Raw genomic sequence first — 14,670 nt, forward strand, 5'->3', positions numbered from 1 at the left:
ATATGAAAAATAACAAATAAATATTGAAATATAGAGACACAATTTTGTCAGCAGTACTTGGTTGGAATAATGTAACTTTTTTTTTTTTTTCCAGTACTGTCCACTGAGTCCTCACTTTTCAAAAGTTAAGCCCCTCGCTACTGGGGCATTTCTAATGTTTTTTCTTTGTTTTAGCTACTTAGCAAGTAAATACCTTTTTTGCAGCCTAAGGATTACCTATTAAATTGTTTTGACGGCTTTAAATGTTGTTTTTATTCTAAGAAGGATGAACTGGGCAATTTTATTGACTTCATGAAACCAGTTTATATTATGAGATGTTAAAGGACTATCAAGGTTAGTAAAAGGGATTTTTTTTTTTTTAATGGAAAGGGATTGGAATATGATACTTTAGCTATTGTATCTGTCAGAAAGGCATTCATCAATGACATTTGATGAGAATATAAAAGTTAATCATAATGAAATTCTAAAAATAAAATATCTAGGATCGAATAACTATGATAAAATGAACTGTGTTGATTGATTCGTAATGTTTTCCTTTTGAAATTCCTCTGTGAAATTCAATAAAAGTCCATATAAAAGTGTTACCAACATTGCCACATTAATCAATCCAGTGCTTCAATGTCGTTGGTCTACAAATTTCATTAGTAAATTTGAAGGACCGAGAATAAAGCTAACACTGATTACCAAAATGTGTCCCCAAAGAGAAGCCCTGTTTTCGTGGAGAACAAGATCTAACAGAACACAAGGGATGGAATATACTGAGAAGAGTGTTAGCAGTCTTCTGTTCTGAATGATAAATGTCATGGCTAAAACAAGGCTTGCTATAGCCGTCTGCAAGCTTCAATTCTCTTCTTTACCTTTGGTTTTCTTTTTCGATTTTATGCAGTGGAGTTTATTCTCAATGCCTTTATCCCTAAAATGGAGATAATGATACCTATCCTACAGTGCTTTGTAAGCATTAGATGTAGGTGTCCTGTGAATGGAAGTTATAAAAATATAATGATTGTTGACATCTTCTGGCTATAATTTCTTTTTGAGAGCAAGCTGTGCTTTCTATACTTCTGCTGCACTCCATAGAGTGCCCTCTAAATGTCAAAATAGGGTGTTTGATAATAACCTTTGTCCTTGTCATGACACTGTCCAAGTTAGGAGCAGATGTTCTGGCAGCTTGTGGCCTGTGCAGATCTGGTGTTGCCATTAGAAATTATATAAGCACATTAATATAAATTATGTAACCAAAGTGTCAATTCCCAGAAGGTAAGATCCATGAGCAGGGTGACCAAACATGGTGATTTGCCCTAAACTGAGGGATTTCCAGGATGTAGGACTTTCAGTGCTAAAACCAGGAAAGTCCTGGACAAGCCAGAAAGATTGGGTCATCTTATGACTCGCGGCAAGGCTTTGTTTTGTTCATGTGGTATTCCAGAGCCTGAAACAGTGCCTGACATCTAGTCGGTTGCTCAATTCATATTCATTAAATGAATGAATCCATTCAAATAAAAATAATCTAACCATTTTTTGGGGGGCTTTTTTCCATTTACTTCTTTTCTTCACCAATGATTTTTTTTTCTTCCTTTTTATTCTGAGTTTATGACTTCAAAATGTCAATAATTCTGTATACAGACAAATATACTATTTAGGAGAAATTTAATACATTATTTTTAAATACACTCACCAACTATTCTTTCAAGACTCATTAAATGAGAAAATAGGTGAATGCACCTCCTAAGCTATAAAGCAGTGTTTCTCTTTTGTTTGTTTGGTTTTTTGTTTTTGCATTATCTTATGAATGCATAATGGTATCCTACTAATTTCCAAGAGTCCATAGTTTATTTCTGCCATTAATCTAATTGTGAGTTTTTATTCCTCAACATCAGTGCTTGCTATGATTACTAAGATAGCTTTCAAATAACAATTACAGATCATTATCAGGATTTATGATAGAGTTTTAAGTGAGTTTAATGAAAATGTCAATATATTGAAACCATGTTGACCAATAAATGAAACTTTAACTCATTAGCATATACTCTCTCAGGAAAAAAAAATCTATATGTATTGGCATTTGTCTCTGATAAAAAGTAAGGTAAAAAGTTTATGCTTAGAAAAGGATATAAAAATTATAAAATGATTTCTTTAATTTTTTAAAGAATAGGAGGTTCAGTGGTTAAGTGTTTGGCTTCTAACCAAAAGGTCGGGAGTTTGACTCCACCTGTCGCTTCTTGGAAACCCTATGGGGCCATTCTATTCTGTCCTATAGGGTTGCTAAGAGTCAGAATTGACTTGATGGCCACAGTATATAGAGAGAGAGATTTTAAAAATATTTCTCAATATTGCCATGTTTCTCATTCTTCTCAAATGTAGATATTATATTAATCGTAATAAAAATATCAGATCTTTTGAGTGGGGTTCAAGAAATAAGAAAGAGGATCCACCCCTACAATGCCTAGGGAATAATTTACTCACCTATATAAGTTGCCCCTAAAATTTCTTAGGGTTGAACTCCACATTGCATAACTAATTGTTGAGCAGCAATGACAAATTCTGTTTTTATAGTTCTGGAAAATCTAAAAACATTTTGAGACGTGAAAGCCAGGGATTAAAAAATACATATCCTTACCCTAAGTGGTAAGGATATGTATTTTTTTAAAAATGTAACTGAGCATATAAAAGTTGGCATTAATTTATTGGGAGTGATTAGTATACAAGACTCTTGACAAAATTTCAGGTGAGAATACATAGCTTCAAGACCATTTTTATGGTCAGAACTAATGGAAGTTCATTAACAGTTCATTTATGCTGAGAAACATCTTTATAAGCATGAATTAGTCTGCTTGGGGCCTGCTAGAGAGAGAAATTTTATTCTCTCTTTCATTTTGGAAAACTTTACTTTTTAAATAAAGCTAGTCACAGGACCTGGAAGTCCATTTCAACATTTGACTTTTGAAGCATTTCACAGATTTTGTTAAGGTTAATTTTTTATATGTTGGATCAGATAGGTTAATTTTTTTCCCAATGAGTCCATTAGAAAAGTAACCCATGATTTCACTAGTGCTACAAATAATTTGATTTAGAATTTCATAGTAGCTACCATAAAAAGTATGTATCATAAAATATATCATAATTACTCTTATATACAGTTTAAGTTAGATTGACGCTTTATTCATTTCTCTTAAAGAGCTATACATTTAAGGAAACTAGCAACTGTGCTTAAATAGCAATTGTTGAGTTCCACATTGTTTTTATCTCTTTTAATGGGAAACTAAGGTCTGGAGAAGTAACAAGATTTACTAACTGTCATTCAGAAGCCTTACCGATATATAGGCAGAATAAATGCTAGGGGTCCCCTTAATGGGTTTCCATCATGTTATCCTGGAGCTGAAGTAGGTAGATGTCCTACCAAGTTCTCATGGTTAGTGAACATAGATCAGAATGGGTTCTGGTCACTGCAGTAACCAGCCCCTCTCCTTCAATCATTGAATTTTCCCTTTGTTTGGATAAAAAGCTGTATATTCATTACCTTTGCCAACATAAAGGCAAAATTGATGTCAAATTGAACAAGTTCAAATTCAGCATTATATATTTAATAAAGTATAGGATTACTAATCTGGAAATGAACTTAAATTACTGTACCAAATTTGTAAGATAGAACTTCATGGTCTGACATTTTGTTGGAGGTCCTCACTTCCTGTATAATTTTGAACAGGGAGTGTGTGGGTAAGCCCAGTTACTGAGTGTAACAAAACATACATAACGAAGGATTTATCCAATATCACATGCTTTTATTAAAATAGCATCATTTATTGTCTATCTTACAGCTGCCTCCTCCCATCCCAATTCTTTTTTCTCTTTTTATTTGTCTGTTTTTCCTGGGCAAAAAAAAAAAAAAAAAAAAAAGGATAAGTTTAGTTTCACCTACTGCTAAACACTTTTTATATGTGATTAGAAAAATTTATATATAATTTTTATATATTCCTCAAATAATGCTAACAAAGATGGATTTCTCAGTTCTGCTTGCAGTATTTTAAGAAACAAAATGACACAAACCAGTGTGTTTTATGAGAATGCTTCATGCAGCGTCTAAATTTGGATTTTAATTGACAGTGTGCTATTATTGATTCTAGGAGATTTCTTTTTTCTCTCACAGAGCCAGATATATCTTATGCTGTATCCTGATACAGCATGGAAAGACAACGGGGTCACAGCTGGTTCCTACATGATATAGGGATTTTAGGAATTTATATTTCTTCTTATAGAAGAAGAGAAAGTATAGAAGGTACCTTGATTTTTAGAAGGCAACTTTTTAGACATGGTTTCATCAGAAGCCGCTTTTGTACAGAAATCTCATTCTAATCAAATATAATGTTGTCTATATAGCTATGAGGAGATGTTTTTACAAGAGTTTTGTTTCTACATCATATTTTATAAGCACATGAGTAAGTTTCTAGAAAAATATGAATCCTACCCCAGCCATTCCCATGTTTTGTCTGTCATATTTAATGTTATCATTATCTTCAATATCCTTATTAAAACTGGTAAGCTGAAGCAACAAATAGTTGAATACATTGTTTAAAATTATATTGCTTCAGAGTTCCACGTACTCATAAGCATTCATCTGAGTCTTCTACTTATCTAAATACCTTGAATAATATCCCAAAAGGATAAAAGAATGTGGCTTTTTTTCCCCCCACCTTAATCAATATTTGCCTTGGAAATACTGGATATCCTGGGGCCATCCACTTTTTATTTTTCTCATGTTTCAGTAAATCAGTTCTAAAAATGCCTTCATTCTTTTCTTTCTGCGATGTAAATAACCCTTTCATTATCAAGTGTTTTCTACCATATCTATATTCAGAATTTCATATTACGAAGGTCTTGGATAATATCCTAATTTTTAACTCTTTGATTATAAGGCCTAAGAGTAATCAAGAACTAGCATCATTTTCTTCCTCAAAAACACATTAATCAATGTTTTATTTTTAAATGACTCATTTCAATCTTTGGGAAGGATGATATTTGACTCAAGAATATTCAGAAATGAAAGGAAATTTTTAAAGTTCTAGCAGGGCCCATGAGTGGCTATACCAAATCCATTGAGAAATCAAATGCATTTGGACACGTTCAGTAGAGTTGAACAGAGCAAGGTCATTGCCAGGTATGTAACAGTAAGATTTCATAATAGAAAAAGATGTTGGAGAATCTTCTTTCAAAAGCATCATGGATGTTTCCCAGAAGCAAATCATATACCTTTAGTAGGAAAAAAAAATCTACTAAATTATCATTGGGTTACCTTAACTTTGTTAATTATGAATAGCATATTTTTGGTGCATGTGAATATTTCTGAATACTGCCACCTGGGTGCCTTTGGATAGAATTAGAAAAGCAGTGAACACAGAACTGTGTTCTGCAACATGGATGTACTCGTATTTAAACAGCCACATGAACTTTCTGCTGAACCAAGTAAGTCCACAGGCTGTAACCATCTCTAACACATCAGAGAACTATTGTACTGATTGGTCGGAGCCAATTACATTATGTAGGGCAAATACAGACACACTGCTAATCAGAAAACATCTAGAATTGATGTAAGTTTTTCTTTTTCTTTTAATAATACAGCATTTCACCTATCAACCACAAAACCTGCAATGATTACTTTTTGTCAAAAGAGTTTCTCAATTTACTATGGATGTCAAATTTGGCTTCTTCAACCTTCCATCAGTATTTTTTTTTTTTTTTTCCTTGAATGTATTCATTAGGACAACTATAATCTCCTGTTGCTGTTAGGTGCCATCAAGTTGATTTTCAACTCATAACAATCCCATGTGACAGAGTAGAACTGTCCCCGTAAGGTTTTCTAGGCTGTAATCTTTATGGGAGCAGATTGTCTGATCTTTCTCCCATGGAGCCACTGGGGAGTTTGAACCACCAACCTTTTAATTAGCAGCCCAGCACCTAACCATTTCATCATCAGGGTAATCTAACTTTTGTAGTTTGAACACCCTTCATTTTACTTAGTACCCAAGAGGACTGTGTGCTGGATTGAACCCCATGAGAATTATCAGCTCTATATGAAAGAAGGTTCACAAGCAGTGAAGACAATCAGAGCTCAGTGAGCACAAGCCAAAGACAGAAGGCAAGATTCTTTTTCCTCTTGATTTATACCAATCTTCTTTGTATTAACCTTGCTTGCCACTGTGGAGATATTTCTCTGTGTCTTTTTGTGTGTGTGATCTGCAGCTTGAGAATATATTAAGCAGACTCAGTACTGAATAACTTGACAAATGATAGTCAATATGTGTTTTCCCTTTTCTTGGGTCTTCTCCACATAAAAAAAGGAAATGTGGATCGTGTTCCTAACAAAGGAAGGTAGAGATGGGGGGGGGGGAGGCGGAAACGAGTAGAGAATTAGTGATAGAAAAATAGAAGCAAGGCTCTTGTGTGGTCTCATTCATTTGCTATCTCTTTTTCCCATTTTATTTCTCTGACCTGCTTTGCTAGTAATGATCGGTTTTTCGCACATGGAGACCCCCAAAGCCCCAGTGTGAGGTTCCCCCCTCACAGTTAAGTGAGTGTATCCAAGCTGGTCATCCTCTAGGAGCTGATGTTTTCTCCAGCTTGGTCAATCCTTGTTTCACTACTGTGGTGTCAGGTTTCAAGAGCCAGGAATAAGAGGTGTATATTTTCACTTTGCTTCACATAGATAAAGACAGAAGATTTTAATACAGCAGAACCTGTGAGAGCTGGTACTCTACAGGACTGCCTTGGTTTTCTGGGTCTTCCAAATTTTCCACTTTTGACAGGATACATACAGTCTTACCACGTTTTTATCACTATTAGTGGAAAATATGTGAGTTATCCTTCTCTGACAGGTTTCTGCCTTACACAGGTTCCAGCTTTTGCAGATTTTACTGTATATACATGTGATATATTAAAATATCAGAAGACTACTGAGGTAGTGGTAATCCTCAGGGTCCTTTTTTTACCTGAAAGCTAGTGCCTTTTCTCTTACCTATATCCCCCCCGCCCCCAATTCCTTAAAAAAATGCTCTGAATGAATTACAACTGTATTATCATTGCTATCTCTAGGTATGAACCCATCAGTCAGAGCACATCCTTAAGCCCCTAACCAAACCCACTGCCATGGAGTCGATTCCGACTCACAGCAACCCTACAGGACAGAGTAGAAGTGCCCATAGGGTTTCCAAGGCTGTAATCTTTAGGAAAACAGATTGCCACATCTTTCTCTCATGGAGTGGTTGGTGGATTCAAACCATCAATTTTACGGTTAGCAGCCGAGCGCTTAACCGCTGGCTCTACAAGTCTGCATTTGGAAGAAAAGAGTCAGTTCTGAAAGAAATCATGAGGCTCCTCTTCCTGTAATAACGGTGTGTGCTATTTTGAAACTCCAGGGTCCCAACTGAGAGCCTTCCATCTATCAGTAAAATTAGAGCTGTCCCCAGGAGTAAACTGAGATTATTTCTTTAATCATATTTCATACAGACTGTGAGTGACTCAAGGGCAGGAACCAGGTCTTGTCAAATGTGTACCCACAATACTAAAACCAGTGTTTAGCACATCCAAAACCCAACCAAACCCGCTGCCTTTGAGATCATCCTGACTCATAGTAACACTATAGGACAGAGTAAAACTGCCTCATAGGGTTTCCAAGGAGTAGCTGGTGGATTCAAACTGCTGACTTTTTGGTTAGCAGAGTTCTTTAACCACTGTCTCACCGGGGCTGCATTTAGCACATACACATTGCCGTCGAGTCAATTCCGACTCACAGCAACCCTATAGGACAGAGTACAACTGCCTCATTGAGTTTCCAAGGAGCACCTGGTGGATTCGAACCACCGACCTTTTGGTCAGCAGCCGTAGCACTTAACCACTACGCCACCAGGGTTTCCATTTAGCATATAGTAGGTCTTTAATAATTATTGCTGAACTGAATTGAGTTTGCTGACACACAGCAGCAAAAATTATTTTACAACTGTAGATGATTTAAAATACTTCCATAGTTCGCGGTGGCACGTCATCTAGACTATGGAATTTTATTTAGGAGACAGCGAATAAATTATACTGAAACTTTCTTCCAAGTAGTATTGAATTTACTTTACAGAATCATTACCTTTTAATCTTAGCATTCTAAAAAGGGTACCCCTATTGAGAAGGAAAAAAATACCACAGCATCCTTGAATATAGGTTGAAAACTCAACTAACAAAACAGGGCCCTGCAGAGATCGATGCAGTGTATGAAGAATACTGTAGTATTTTCTTTCTTAGAAAGGAGGCAACCTAATCACCTTCAAGTTTCCCACATTTGAGTTATACTACGAATGAGTTTTGTCCAGGTACAGAAAAACCAACAATATTTTATTTATAATCTTATTTTAGTGTTTGAACTACAAATTCTGGTTCTAGAGTTGTTTAAAAGATCGGGGGTTTTATAGATGCTCATATGTAAATTAATCTGTTGTTTGCTTACTTTTCTTTTTCTTTTCTTTTCCATAGAATGATCCGCCTCATAAATACAGAACAGGTTATTACATGAAAAATATAAGATCTTGCATTTTTTCCTCATTCTTTCTTAAAAATCTATTTCTAATATTGCATTCCCCATTGGACTACTTCATAAGGGCATGAGGAAAAAAAAAAAAAAGAAAAAAAAGGAGACAAAATAGACCGGATCTCACCACTAGAATTCACCATAAAAATCTCAAAGTGTAACAGAATTCTTACAAAATTTCCTAGACCAGTTCTTCAGGGAATTGAGATCTCCTATGAAAAATATGGTAATCAGGGAAGGGAGGGACGAAATGTGGGAAAATAGTAAATAAGTGCAGCAAAAACAGGTTCTGAGGAATACACATAATTTTGTCTGCTTTAGCTCACAATAGAATTTTTAATAAATAAATTTCTTTTCTTTTTTGTTTTTTTTGTAAAGACACTTTTTTTGAAACAGTAGATTTAGCCCAGTCATTTGTATCATTTTTAATAAACTGTCTTTTTTTTTGATTGTTTGTTTTCTGTAACTCTGTGAATGTTTTAGATTTGAGTCTCTTGTACATTGTCTTTAGAGTTCATTCGAATCAATAACGGTTCATGCACTGAACTGTGTATTGAATTTATTGTGTTAACTGTTGTTGTGTGGTTGAAGGGAGATTTGTAAGAGTTATAGTGATTTAGGTGCTCATGCTCAATAGCAGGCATGGGCAGGTGGCTTTCCATGGGTGTGTCCCCTGTAATCTCATCATCCACATTAATGATTTCAACAGTCCGTGTTGGGGCGTGATGGTTTTGTCGATGATGCTGTTTCCTCATCTTGTAGAAAATAACCAGCATCACTGCTGCCATAAGTGTGATGGCCACAAAGCAGCCAATGATGATTTTGGTAGTCTTCATGACCTCATCGATTCCTGGGATCCCACTGTTTATATCAGTCACTGGGACGGTGAATGTTTTTTCTGTCGACCTTGTGCTCTGTGGCGTGAGAGAGATGGTCACATTGGTGGTCTCCCAGTCGATCACTGGAGTGGGGCCCACATTGTTATCTGTGGTCCGAGCCTCATCCTGAGAAGGTTCCATAGTCTCTACTGTGACGGTTGAAAAGTAAGAGAAGGGAGTAGTGGTTGCTGCAGTAACGTTTAGGGTGGCCGAAGCAGTGGTATTTCCAACGGAATTACTCACCATACATGTGTACATGCCTGTATCTTGCACGGTTACATTCGTGAAATTTAACGTGCCATCGCTGAGCACAGCTATCCGCACTTTGTATGCCCCATGTGTCATGACTGTTCCGTTTGGAGTAATCCAAGATACAGAGGTCAGGGACGTGGAGGCCCGGCATTTCAGCTCAGCTGCCATGCCTTCAGTGACATTGAGGTCTGCTGGGGGCTCCACGATCACGGGAGCATAGCATGTGAAATAATTCTGGTCGAGCTCCCCGATGTACCTCCCTTTCAGACTGGGAGGAGTGTTACACCGGGCACAGCAAGCTGTGTTGGAGGGGGCCATGTCTTTTATCCACCAGCTGAGCCACAGTATGTCACAGTTACAGTTCCAAGGGTTGTGATGTAAGTGTATCCGCTCTAGATGATGCAAGGGAGTGAAGAGGTCATGAGGCAGTAACGTTAGATTGTTGTGTGCCAGGTTGATTTCCACCAGTGACTGAAGGTTATCAAAGGCATTCCGTTCAATCACTTGAATCTGGGACTGTATCATCCACAGTTTTTGAAGGTGCATCAACCCCTGGAAAGAGCCAGGCCTGATGGCAGACAAATGATTCCCAGAAAGATCCAGCTCATCCAGTTTTATAAGTGGTGTGAGGTTAGGGATTTCCCGGAGGTTGCACATGGCAAGGTTCAAATACCTCAAATTGGACAGACCTTCAAAGGCACCTTCTGAGATGTACGAAAGCCTTTTCAATTCCCCCAAGTCCAGCCGGCGCAAAGAAGGGATTCTGTTAAAAGCATAAGAAGGGATGCTTTCAATGGGGTTGTTCCGCAACCAGAGCTCCTTCAGTTTAGACAAATATACAAAAGCTCCATTCGGGATGGTAGTAAGACGATTGTCAAAGAGTTCCAGAGTGTTGAGGTTCGCCAGACCATTGAAGGCCCCAATTTCAATTGTTCTAATGTGATTCCTACTCAACTGTAGGATTTCCAGGTGCCTCAAGTGCTTGAAGCTGTTCACTTTGATGATCTGGATTTGGTTCTCATGGAGGTTCAGCAGCCGTGTGTTGGTTGAGATGCCATCTGGAACCTCACGCAGGTTTTTCCGAACACAAATCACCTTGCTGAACTGGTTGCTGCAGGAGCAGACGGAAGGGCAGGTTTGAGCCCGCACCAGACCAGCCACCACAAGAAGTTGGAGAGCCAGCAGCACCACAAGCAGGGGGTCAAATAAGGCCCTGTTAAACCTAGGACCTATCATTATCTGCTGTGGATGTAAGGTCATCTTGTTCAACATTCATAATTTATCTGGTGTTGGTCCTTCTGGAGTTCAAACAATCTGCAAAAAAAAAAAAAAAGTATTAGCGCAAAATCTTCCTGGAAAAATGTCAGTGACTCAATGTGTCAGCTAAAGCTATCCATTACTCAGACTAAGAAAACAAGAAATCAAATATCTCTTATTGAACAATGTTGTCTATATTTATAGGGACATGTTTCTATATTCCAAACTAGCAGCCATCCACAGCCCACATTCCATCAGATGTGCAACCACAGAAAAATGACGGAGGGCTCCAATGTAGTGTTTACCGACAGTGTGACCCAAATGCATGAGAATATGTGTGATGTACTCCACCATCAGGATCAACATTCAGACCAGATTGAAAAAGTTCAGAAAATAGAACTTTGAGCCTGTACCCAACCAACTAAAAGCATCTTTGCAAAATTAGTGATAACAAGCAACAGTTGCTGTTAAGTCGTCCCAAACTCATGGTGATCCCATGTGAGAGAGTAGAACTGTGCACCATAGGGTTTTTAATAGCTGATTTTTCAGAAGTAGATAGCCAGGTCTTTGTTCAGAGGACCCTCTGGGTGTACACAAACCTCTAACCTTTTTGGTTAGCAGCTGAGTGGGTTAATTGTACTACCCAGGGATTCTAAAAAAAATGAGTAATAGCCAACATTTATTGAAAGTTACTCTATGTGCCAGGTACCATGGGCTACAAACTTTACAAACAATCCTATCTAGGACTGGCTAGGATTTAGTGCAAAATGAAAATGTAGGGTCTATTGTTCAAACATTATTAAGAATATTAAGACATTAACTGCAGACCCTTAAAACAAGAGTGGGTCCTTCTGAGCATGGGGCCCTTTGTGACTGCACAGGTTGCATACTCGTAAAGCTGGCCCTAATCCAATCTAATCCTCACAGCACTTCGGTGAGGTAGGAATGGCTATTGTCTCCATTTTCAAAATGAGGCAATTTAATCAGATTATTGTCTGACTGATCCCACAAAAAAAGTTGCCGTGAGAAGGAGGGCAAATGCAAACTATTTTTCACAGTTCATTGCTTTAAAATCCCTTTCCTTTCATGGTGACCTCAGGTGTAAACACTGGTAACTTATGGTACCTCTGGAGATGCAATGAAATAGTGGCCTGAACAAATGTACATAACTTCTAGAGATTAATCTCAGGCACTAAAATTCATTATAATATAGTCAACAGGCATACCACAAATGAAATCATTCCCCCAAAACATGATTTTTATTTACAGAAAAAAATTAGTATAACAGGACTATTACATGCCTTGTGTTCCTACTTCACTGATTTTAAGTAAATTACAGGAAGGAAAACAAAACAAGTCCCTGTCTGCATCTCTTCCAACAGAAGGAGTAATTCCAACAGAGCTTGTGTTACTCAGTATAGGCCCCCCTCGGTTGGTTTACCGTGGACTAGGCACGTGTGTTAGTAATATTTCCCAAATCTCTGATCTTAAAAAACAGTATCTCTTCTATGAATCTCCTGGAATGAAAGAAAGAAAAAAAAAAAAAAAAAAGCCTCCTTACATTCCAATTTAAAAAGACACGTATTTAATACTTTTTATGTGTCACCTTGGGCAAGTGACTTTTCTTCTACCTGGCTCAATCTCCTTACTTGCAAAATAGGAACAATACTATTACCCACTCTTAAGTGTTGGGCAAATATGAGAGACAGAAGAGCTTTGGAAGAAAGGAGGGACAAGGAAAATAATAAGGGACAATTAGGAAGCTCTTCCAGTTGTTCCAAGGGAGCCTTGGGGAGAAGCCAGTGCCAGAGATGGGTCCAGTTTCACAGCCTTCACTTCCATGCTCAACAAATGGCTGGCTTCTTCTTAGGATATAACCCCTCTACTGGTTGGTGAGATTGCCCAGTGTAAATTAGTGTTTGTGAATATCTGCATTTACCTAAAGCACACAAGATGGAGAAGAGGCTTTTTTCAAATAACAAGAGATGCCCTACTCATTAAAGATAGTTGTCAGTGGGAATCCAGCTCCCTGGAAAAAGGAATGTCCTTAAACATATACCCACATTTGCAAAACCACTGAAAGGGACCTGAGTCTCAGGAAGGTGAAGTGTGAAGTCATAGACTCTTGTTTTCTGGCTTCAGAGGTTTGTTTTTGTCTCCTTCCTTGTGTCAGCAAAGACAGTTGAAACAGGTGACTGATAGATTCTGAGTCACTACTTCTGTGAAGCTTTTGCTGGTGCTCCCAGGGACACCTACTTGCTTCCTTCCTCAGGGCTGTTGTAGCTCTAGGTAGACTTTCCACAACATCTAGTATTGTGATCATTTGTTCCTGGGTCTATTTCCACCACTAGCCTGTGGACTCCGTGATGACAGGGGTCACGTCCAATGGTCTGTGCTTAGCCTATTTCCAACACATTACCTGGCACGCTGTAGGCACTAAATAAAATGACTGTGAACGACATGCAAAACAGTAAATATCGAATTGCAAATTTTTGCATATATGTAGCGATCTGTACTAATTGCTGAACAGCAGGCTCTGCCTCATTATATTAACCCAATTGATAACGTCTATCCCATTGTCTCATTTATACTTTGACAACAATACTGTTGTCAGGCTTCATACCCTGAGTTAGATTAAGAGTTATCTTTCATGTTTATTTAAATATGGCCTTAAAAAGAAATATGGACTTTTAGATTTCCATGGCAGAACACAATTTAAATCCCAGTGATGATGACCATTGAAATGTTCTTATTTGTGTGATTTAGTATAGCTTTATATATGCCACCCCCATACACACTCACAAACACCTGTTAAGGTAATTGTGTCTTAAAAAGCAAAACAAACAAACAAAAACCAGAATATCATACAAAATCCTCAATACACAAAATAGTCAATGTTTTTAGGGTTGGGGTCCCAGGGTCCTGTTCCTCTATTCCTTTTCCCATTCCCCACCCCATGATCTCATCAGAATTCTAGGGCCTCTGGCGACATTTAATAATAACTGGTTGGCTTGGAAATAGCATAGAAGTGAAGAAGGTAAGTCCCTACTCTGCCATTTGCTACTTTTTTCTCTTTAAAATATGGTATAGCAAAGGCAGCCATACCCAGTGGTTAAGAGTGAGATGACCTGCCTTCAAATCCTTGCTGGAATCTCCTTGCCCCAGTCATTAGAAAAGTTACTTCACATCTCCAAACTTCAGATTCTCCATGTGGAACAGGGGAACAATAATGTTATCCACCAGAAAGGCTCTTGTTAGGACTGTCACATCATATATGTCAGTTTGTTGTTGTTTGTGTTAGCTGCCATTGAGTTGGCCCCCAACTCATAGCAACCCCATGCACAGCAGAACAAAACACTACCAAATCCTGCACCATCCCTAGGATCGGTTGCGGATAGGACTGTTGTGATCCATAGGGTTTTCATGGGCTGGTTTCTAGAAGTAGATTGCCAGGTCTTTGTTCCTATTTCATTTTAGTCTGGAAGCTCCACAGCATTATAACAACATGCAAGCCTCCACTGACAGGTGGTGGTTGCACATACTGGCTCATAATAAGCAGCATACAATAAAAATTTAATATATGTTAAAAGTAAGGTTATAATTTGGTGAAGGGTAAGACAGTACACAGTACTGGGGAAGCCAGCACAACTTGTACAAGGAAAGGTCATGGAAGCTCCATAGACACATCCAAACTCCCTGAGGGACTGAATTGCTGGGCAG

General features: G+C 37.9%; 1 protein-coding gene across 2 annotated transcripts in view; it reads right to left on the bottom strand.

Annotated features, from left to right (window-relative positions):
* Positions 1-8,821: 8,821 nt before the first annotated feature.
* The window catches only part of LRRC4C (leucine rich repeat containing 4C), a 189,249-nt gene continuing 183,400 nt past the window's right edge, over positions 8,822-14,670 (bottom strand). For both annotated transcript variants that reach the window (XM_004369810.2, XM_004369811.2), the window contains one exon: positions 8,822-11,007. In XM_004369810.2, the coding sequence (XP_004369867.1) occupies positions 9,043-10,965 (1,923 nt within the window). In that variant the 5' untranslated portion in view covers positions 10,966-11,007 and the 3' untranslated portion in view covers positions 8,822-9,042. The remainder of the gene's footprint in view (positions 11,008-14,670) is intronic.

Source organism: Trichechus manatus, unplaced genomic scaffold (assembly GCF_000243295.1).
Source record: "Trichechus manatus latirostris isolate Lorelei unplaced genomic scaffold, TriManLat1.0 scaffold00006, whole genome shotgun sequence".
Lineage (NCBI taxonomy): Eukaryota > Metazoa > Chordata > Mammalia > Sirenia > Trichechidae > Trichechus > Trichechus manatus.